We start from the raw sequence: 9326 nt of genomic DNA, 5'->3' as shown, positions 1-9326 counted from the left end.
TGAAAGAGGTGTCAAGGAAGCATCTACACCAGGGTGGAGAAGCCGTCATTGAACAGGGGAGGGGGTCTACGCCACCACTTATCCCCCACTTACAATGCTGTCCTTTCATCACTTCCCAGGAAACTCAACAAACGTAACCTATTGGCCTCAGGTGAAGATACCAACGATGGTCGTTCAGTCTTGGCCACAGGTAGTCTTAACGACTGTAACGACTGTCGTCACAGCAACAAGGAACACTAACGAACCAGCGGTATCGATGACCCGGGCCAACGACCCCACTGAGGTTAAATAGCTGAGTTTCCCTGCCAGTCAGTCAGAACTGAAGAAGTCCTTTGGATGAGGGACGAAACGTCTTCCAGTATCTTCAACCAAGTCCAGTTGCCCTTGACTTTAACCTTCGTTGGATAACTATGACCTGGATGACTGAGAATCTTCACAGACAACGTTTCCGACATTTTCAGATCTAAAATTAACATTTAAATGAAGGAATTTGGTTCATTATTTCACTGTAGGATCAACCGATGAACAGCTGCTCCGTCTTCGTTCATTAATATACATCACACACACACACACACACACACATACATACATACATACATACGGGGGACTGGGATGCTGAAAGTATTTGTTAAAAATGTTATAAAAAAATAGTTTGCTTTGAGAAAGTTTTTTTTTTGCACAATAAGATTTAAATAGAAAGAAATAGAAGAAACAAATGTGCATTGTCCAAGAAAAACATAACTTAAGCTAAAAAAAACACAACTAAAATTAACTAAAGTGTTGTTTAAATTGTGCAGTAGTGGAAGTAAATGAAGAAAAACATGCAAAAACACATTTCTACAGTAAGCACCTTGGAACAGCCTGTTAATACAGAAGCTTTGTTTGGACTTTATTATTATTATTGTAATTATTGTGTGTGTAGCATGAAGAAACTACAAAAATCGTTTTGTTGTGCAGCCTTGTGCTGTATAATGACTAATAAACTACGTTGTATTATAAATATTCCATATGATATTAATGAGGGCAGACGGAGCAGCTGGTCATCAGTTGATCCTACTGTGAAATATTGAACCAAACTTCATTTAAATGTTCATTTTACATCTGAAAATGTCGTAAACGTCATTTTTTAACTTTGGTACATTTCAGGTTTTTCACTTCTACTTAGATTTAGTGAAGAACTACAAACATGGCGGTGCTCTAAAACTTTGGCCCGGTGGTGTAAAAGCCCAACAGGTGCCCTTTAACATTAACAGGTACACCTGTGACCTCTGAGAGGAACGAGCTGCCGTGTTCACCACAAGTTCACCACATGTTCACCGAGTCTCTTCACACTGGGAAAAACATGCGACGGGAATTTAGTGAAATCAACTAAATCTCTTTAATTCAACACTAAATATATAAAAGTTTATTAGTTTCAAGTCAACTCAACTTAAAAATGTTCTTTCAGGCTTCAGATCTAATAAATTTCAGTTGATTCGACTCAGTTAAGTTTTTTTTTAAAGAAACACGATTCACCATCTCAGCAGATTTCCCAGCATGCACTGTTTGAGAGTTCAGACTCTTCAGAAAACAGGATTTATTAAATGTAACATGAAGTCCTGGTTGTTTCTGTTCATGTGAACCATGATGACCCAAATTCAGTCCTTAAGTCCACTTAAAGTCCTGCAGCCATGTTGGCCTTGAACTGACTCCGCAGCAGTTTGAAGTTCTTCGTGTTAAAGGAGGAGCAGCGGCTGATTTAACTTCAGAGTTCACTGAACTCAGCTGATTTCATACCTGAGGTTCATCTGAACTAATCATTCAACCCAACTCCCTGCCACTTGGAAGCAGTTTAAGTTGGTTAATAGTGAGGTGTGCAGTGAGCGTGAGGTCAGTACTCACCATGATGATGGAGTTGGTGACGCTGGGGTTGTGGACGGACCAGGCGGCCATCAGACAGGCCATGGCCGAGAGACAGCAACACTGAGACTCTGAGCTTCCCTCACACACATCTGATCACCGCACTGACCCTGCAGGGCCCCGCCCACGTGTATATACCGCCCCCGCCCCCAGCAGCTGGCCCCGCCCCTGCTCTTTGATTGGTGGACGTTTCAGCGTGTGAAATTAATCCGTAAAATCCTCAGATTCAGTGTCAGTGTGCTCAAAGCAGTAAAATAAAAGAGCGAGACGGGTCTGGATTTAGAAGTGGTCCAACATCCCCTGGAGGTTCTGAGCTGCCTGCTGGGTCGAGAGTCGGACCTTTAATGATTCAAAGGGACAAAGTCCAGACAGAGAGAAGTCTTTATTGTGAGCTGAGAAATAAGATTACCAAGCTGCATTAAATCAAAAGAAAACATATTTAAAAACCATAAACATGCAGAAAACTCTGAGTGAAATAATGTAAGAAGTCAGTTCCTGTGTGAAAACGTCTTCATCAGTGTCCAGATGACGACAGCACACGATTCCAGTTTGTCTCAGCGGCTTTGGTTCTTTTCTCAGACTGCTGCTCGTTCAGCCTCCATCACAAAAGTCATTTCTCACTATTTTCTGATTTTCAGATTTCCTACACGTCTGTTTTTGTAAACGTGTTCTGAATTGATGAAGATTTTGTGATGCGGAGGAGAATCTGAGGCCCGACTGACACGAGCATCAACCCGTTTCCCCTGTTTACATTTCTGATTCTGTCATTTCCTCGTTGTGCTGTGCAGAACAGTAAACAGCTTTTTTCTTTGCCCTGTCAACACGTTCCAGTACAAGCAGAACTGTGAATCTTTTGCAAACAATCTCCCAAACACAGACAGAAATATGTGCAGCCTTGTGCATCAATGTCCTCCAAACCGTAGCCATAGCTCTTCCAGCTTGTGCTCAGGGACCTCCACTGGCTCCCCGGGGCCTCCAGAATCAGATCCAAGTCCCTGATGCTGCATACAGAGCGACTCCTGGGTCTGCAGCATCTACCTGAACTCCATAATCCAAGCCTACGTTCCTTCACTGTGCTCCTTCAACGGACGCCGCCTGGCTCTGCCGTCCCTTCACACAAAGCGACCTCAATCCCTGTTCTCATCTGCGACGCCACGATGGTGGAACGAGCTGCCGCACGCCATCAGAGCAGCGGCGTCCCTCTCTGACTTCAAGCTCCTGAAAACTCTGCAGAGAACACTTCCTCTGACCTCTGACATGCACGTCCTGTACTCTTCTTCTGCCCCATCACAGTTCTTCTTTAGTGATGGCACCGTTTCCTTCTTCTTGCCCTGGATATTTAACCCATGGATGCCGTGCGTGCTATTAACTCACTAGTATCTGTACTAGTCGTAGATCTCTTGCTGTACTGAGGCTCTGTTGACGTTTGCACGTTGTTCCACAAATGTAAGTCGCTTTGGATAAAAGCATCTGCCAAATCGGCCAAAATAATTCTACACATGTTTAAAAGGGAAGTCACAAATGTGTAAAAATCCATTTCACCTGAAAAGATCACACGTATTTGTGGATATGATGTAAAATTTGTGCACAGGGGACTATTCATCTGTGCTGTGGCTGAAACACTGACCAACTCTGGCGGCCTGAGCTCCACCTGTGATTTGAAGTTTCATGGAGGAAGTCGATAACTCAGCTGCATACGCTTCCATCAGAGCAGCAGCGCCGCCTGCTGGCTGAACTGTGGAGGGTTAAATCAGGGGCAGCTGGACTCTGCTGAACACGTTTGTTTGGAGCGTCTGATAAACACCAACACTTTATTTCTTTAGTCTTCTGGGAACAAAATCCATCTTTAATGTTTGAGCAGTTACAGAGAAGAAGGAGAAGAAGAGAATCATGGGACACAAGAAGAATGAAAGTTCAGTCAACATTCAGTCCACTTCCTGCTGCGAGGAAAACTCCACACAGAAATACTGACGAGCTCCTGAACCAACACTGTCGCTGCTCAGATGAAACAAGAAACAGACGATCCAACGAACGGCTGAAAAACGTCTCCGTCAACCCCCCCCCACCCCACACTGGAAACTAATTCAAACTTTAAAAAGACAAAAGAAAAACGTATAAAATAAAAGCATCAGTTCGCCGTCACGTCAAACACGTCAAATAAAACATTTAACTGAACAGAGAGCTGCCTCAGGGGCCCGAACTCTAGAACCTGACAGAGACTTCCTGTTCACAGTTCGTTGGTTTCACTTCATTTCAGGGAAATTTACCTACAGAGAGAGAAACGGAGGGAGCGGGGCCCGCTGAAGGCCCCCAGAGCGGGACCCAACAAACCCAACGTGACCTATATTTTGGAAGAAGACAAAAAGCGCCGTCTATCTGATCATCTTCAGGTGAGAATTCTCGTCAAATCAAACGTTTCTGTGCTTTTAGAAAAGTTTTACAGACATTTTATATATCACTTCCTGTTTATCACTCTCAATGTGACGTCATCATCATCTCACAACAAATCAATTCAGGAGATTATTTAACAACAGCTGGTTCCACTCAGATCTCCGAGCGTCCCTGAACGCACCCCCAGCAGAATAAAGGAAGCGTGACGGGTTCTTCTCTCTCTGCCGTTGGAAATGAAGTGAAAGCAACGAGCTGTGAGGAGCGAGGATGATATTCAGGGTGTTATTTGGTCTTCTTGTCCGTGGCCAGCGTGTCGTGGAGTTTAGAAACAGCCTTTTCGAACTGGTCCATCACCAGCGTGCCGCTCTCGTCGAAGAACACCGACACCGACTTGGTGAACTCGGCCTCCCTCCACTTCTTCGAGTTCCCGTCGGCGAAGGAAAGTCTGAGCGTGTACATGTCGTCGAACCTGAGAGACACAACCAACACCGTCAGGAACAAACGCTGTGGTGATGTACTTTTACTGCAGTAAAGTATCCGAGTACTTCCTCCAGCACTGAGGAAGGAGAAGAACCCGTGCGTGGTTCCTTCTTTTGTTATTTTGTTTCAAAACCAAATCGGACATAAACAATTATGATTTTTAGGCCTAATACATTATATTAAACAACATGGCAAGTTAAATATAAACGTATCACTTACAATCAATGCTGTAGCAGGTGTAAACTTCAGACTCACCGCGGCGCTTTGAGGCCCATTATATAATATATATATATATATATATATTCAACGGCTTGGTTTGTTGCTGCGTCGAGCAACGCGCCCCGCACGGCGAGCACGCCGCGGTCAAAGCAGTACAACTTTAGTGCGGAGCAGCTTCCACGTAGTGCAAATCGCTTCTTTTCTTAAAAGGGCCTTTATAGACTTTCAGTTAACACTACACTCAATTTCTCTCTCTCATTTTCACTAATACTTCAGTTTATTCCCCTTCTTTATAACAATTTCCCCTGGGGGATTAAAGTTAATATTCCTCTTATATTAATAATAATTACATATTATAGAAATATAATTGTTAATGTAATTAAATATTAAAAATTAATTAATGCATACTAATCGTAATAATCGTGATTATTTCTCTGACAATAATCGTACCAACAAAATCTATAATCGTTGCATCCCTAGTTTCAAGTCGCATCTCATGTCAGCTGGTGAATATGATTGTAGAAGTGAGCACTGCAGGCCTGTTATAGCCTCACAGGAAAAAAGAAATATGAGAACTTGGTTTTGCCACAAGCACTCAAAATTCTCCCATTTCTAGATTAAGTACGTCGGCATGAAGGCAGCATTTTGTTTTGGGCTGATCTGAAGCAGCTGGCGACCTGAGCGATCTAAGAAATATACCCCAATATGTTTATCAGCGAACAACGAGGGAGCTTCAGCTCCTCTTAATAAGACATGAGCTCCCCTGAAAACATGATTTGTGACCCGTGTGTTCCTGCAGCTGGAGGCTAAATTCTAAATTCGTCCATCTCAGAAGATAAAGGTCAGGTGGAAACCGTGTCGAGAGGCTGAACGAACCTTTCAGTCTGTGTATGATTCATTAATATTCAGCTCGCCGGTTTTAATCTGAAAGACCAAAAAACAACTTCTTTTTTCCGATTTGGTTTTGAAACAAAAGAACCAAAGAAGGAACCGTACACGGAGTGAGAATGAGTTTGAGTGCATGCTGGGTAAAAGACAGAGACTGACCGTTTGAGGGAGGAGGAGAGCTGCCAGGTGTGATCTGGATCCATCCCAGCTGGATCTTTCTGCAGGGCCACCAGGAAGATGTTCTTCTCTCGGTAGGAGGTGTAGAGAGTCAGGATGCCCATCATGATGAAGTACGTGATGCAGGGGGGACAGTTAAGGAAGGAAAACCACCACGGACACAAACTGATCCACATCGTGTCGCTGCTGCGGTTTGGTATCATTTCAAATTGATCTATTCTGATTCTACTTCTGGACTCTCGGTTCTGGTTCCTTCGCCACAGATCTCCTCGCTCCTCGTCCCCTTCGTGTCTCTAAAGTGAGAGGAGTCTCTGTCCTAGAGGGGGCGTCTCTGGGACTCGCCTGTAGCCATCGTCGGTTCCCCTTCAGTATAAAAGGTGAACGTCGGCTCACCTGTGTTTAGTACCTGAGGCATCGCTGCTGTTAGCGTTAGCTGGATCTGGGAGAGCGCGACACGTTGAACACGCTGAAGCGTTCCTTCAGATTCACGCCGTGTTGAAGGAAACGCTTCGTCACGTCGGAGCTGCTTCCTCCTTCGCACCGAACCTCCTGACTGCAGCTGCTGCAGTTTGTTAGTGAAGCTGAGTCAAACTTTGGAGCGTTTGCTGCGGTCCGCCACGGTCCAGGACCGGAACCAGAAGGACCCTCTTCTTCACGCTTTGTTGACGTAACACGTGAGGAGACGTTAGGTCGGCGTAGCGGCTGCTGGCAGATCAGAGACACTTTGACGGACGGTAAAATGCTCACTGCAGGAAGTCAGGAAACGCGGTCTTAATGAGTCCACGGGTCGTGGGCATTTGGAACCAGTTCTAACTTACAACAAGTTCTCGATAATAAAGTCATTAGTAGTGTTGTGAAATTAATTAATTCATAATAATCGTGACTATTCCTGGGACTATAATCGTACCAACAAAATCTGTAATTGTTGCGTCCCTTGTTGGCGGCGGCGGCAGGTGAGGCGCTCGTGGGCTTTTAAGGACGCAGCTTATCAAACAACGGAAACCAACATCTGCACCCTGTGTTCACTGATCCACCGCACAGACACAGAAGTATAAACTGGCCTTAACAGATCAGCGATCAATAACACCCGACCAGCTCGTTGAAGGATATGAGACGACGCAGCAGGCGAGGACCGGTCTGGACTCAGGGAAGGGGTGCAGGAAGTCCCAGACCAGAGCCAACATGGCGAACAGGCAGGAGACGGTGCAGATAAACAGACGGCCGTCCACCAGATTGAAGTTCTCCACGTAACCGAACTTCTCCAGCAGCACCTGAAGGGGGCGCAGCAGCAGCAGGTCACACAGGAACAAACACACAACTATAAATGTAAAGATTAATATCAGGAGTTTGATGATCTTTCAGAAGAAAAGAATGAAAGTCGACCTTCTTCGCAGCGTCATCCAGAGAGTTCTTCACAGCTGCTCCGTCCCACTTATCGATCTTCACGGGTTTCTCATCGATCCTCCACTAAAGCACACACAGATCACCTCGTGAGGATTCATTTATCACCATTTAATCACGCTTTCTGATCAATTCATGTCCAGTCTATTTGTATTTTCTATGTTTGCATTCATAATGTTATACAGAATCGTTTTCTATTTTTCTTTCATGTGTATTTTCTTATTTATTGTCTCTGTAGCTGCTGCAACAGGTGAAAATTAACATTACACAGTGCTGTACTCAATCTAGTATTTAGTACAAACACCAGAACCAAGAATGTGATGAAAATACTTGGCGTTTGTGTATTAATATTTAAATACAACACATTATGTAATAATGCATATCTAATTAAAATAATATAGTAGGAGTATAATGTAGAACAGAAACGGTCAAATGCAAAGTGTGCTACATGGAAACTAACAGATGTTCAGTCTGCTTCTGCAGCAGCTGCTCTCACAACGTGACTCTGTAAAGATCTACATTTAAAAAGACACTCCACAGTTCTGACTTTGTTCCATTCATTTGAAGTTAAAACCTGTAAAACATTTCTGCACTAACGTGTGTTCAGTCAGTTATGAACCAGATCTGAGGCCTGGTACTTTCATGTGTGCTCCTCTCTGCTTCTATCCGGCCTGGTGACCTGCGCTGCTTCCCCATCACTCTCTTTCTGTGAAGTAAACTCATGCAGGAGTTCATGCACTAACTGTAAAACCAGGGCCGACTGAATGAACCAATGCTTAATGTCACCGTTAACAACACCAGCGCTCCCGCAGTCACAGTCTGACCCTGTGTGGGCTAAATTTATTTAAATTGCCTGTTTTCTGAATGGAGTTTGGTGCAGCAGACTGAGCAGCTGGAAACAGGAAAGTGAACGTAGGGCTGCAGTTTGAACAGACTGATTAATAACGCACACAAACAGAGCATCGCTTCTTTATTAACTCCGTTCTTCACTTGAAGTTTAATTACAAAATAATTAATGTATTTAGCCTGCTAACGTTAGCTTAGCTCGCTCTCAGCAGCGCCTGCGCAGACCCGCCGGCTCACAGAGAGCTGCTCTCTGCAGGAACAGGCTGCCTGTCGGAACTCCGGCCTGAACTTTAACTCACGGCCGATGAAGAAACAAAACTTTGTGTCTTACTTTCTCCAGCAGTCCGCTCTTCCCGTTCCTCGCGGCCGCCATCTTCTCTTCCGCAAATAAATCGGAAGCTGTGATCTGGACGCCTCTGATTGGCTCTCACCGACATTTGAACGACGGACCACGTGATCGCTCACAACAAAATGCAAACGTCATCATATTTTATAAAAGAATAAAACTGAACTGAAAATGATTTTAACTCATTTTCTACTGAGAGAACCAACAAATATTATAATCCAAACTTTATATACTATTACATCATAACGTATTTGTTGAGTACATACTGTATTCTTCAAATATATATATATATATATATATATATATATATGTGTACTACATATAAGTTTGGAGTAAGTTAACGCGTGTAAGTGGAGGAGCCACTCAAATATTTGCAGCCAATTCTCTCAGGATTTTACTAGCAGTTACATTTCACTTATAGTTCATGATTGACCTGAAATTATAATAACAATAGGTAAATCTGATAAAAGACTTTTATATATATATATATAGATATATATGTGTGTATATATATATATATATTTACAAATGTATCAAAACTAAAGAGAAATTTGTCCCCAATCGAGCCCACTGAGCAGCTGTGCTGTGCACATAGGCCTACAGTAGGATGGCAGAACTCGCCCTACGCATGTTTGCCAAGCTGTGTGTGAGGGTAGGCGACATATTTCAGCTTATGAAT

The 9326-nt window shown here is 43.7% G+C and overlaps 2 protein-coding genes across 2 annotated transcripts in view; both read right to left on the bottom strand.

The window, feature by feature from the left end:
- The window catches only part of abcg1 (ATP-binding cassette, sub-family G (WHITE), member 1), a 27819-nt gene extending 25810 nt beyond the window's left edge, over positions 1–2009 (bottom strand). Inside the window, exon 1 of the mRNA XM_046073898.1 lies at positions 1882–2009. Coding sequence (XP_045929854.1) covers positions 1882–1944 — 63 coding nt within the window. The 5' untranslated portion in view covers positions 1945–2009. The remainder of the gene's footprint in view (positions 1–1881) is intronic.
- A 1713-nt stretch (positions 2010–3722) lies between these two features.
- Positions 3723–8749, bottom strand: spcs2 (signal peptidase complex subunit 2). Its single transcript, XM_046074730.1, has 5 exons — positions 8633–8749; positions 7438–7521; positions 7165–7325; positions 6037–6171; positions 3723–4759 (listed from the first exon to the last, which is right to left on the bottom strand). Exons 1-5 carry the CDS (start codon positions 8672–8674, stop codon positions 4573–4575), a joined length of 609 nt encoding a protein of 202 aa, XP_045930686.1. The 5' UTR covers positions 8675–8749; the 3' UTR covers positions 3723–4572.
- Positions 8750–9326: the final 577 nt, after the last annotated feature.

Source organism: Micropterus dolomieu, linkage group LG17 (genome assembly GCF_021292245.1).
Source record: "Micropterus dolomieu isolate WLL.071019.BEF.003 ecotype Adirondacks linkage group LG17, ASM2129224v1, whole genome shotgun sequence".
NCBI lineage: Eukaryota > Metazoa > Chordata > Actinopteri > Centrarchiformes > Centrarchidae > Micropterus > Micropterus dolomieu.
Note: the sequence above shows the minus strand (reverse complement) of the source record. Positions and strands in the feature narration are given on the sequence as shown.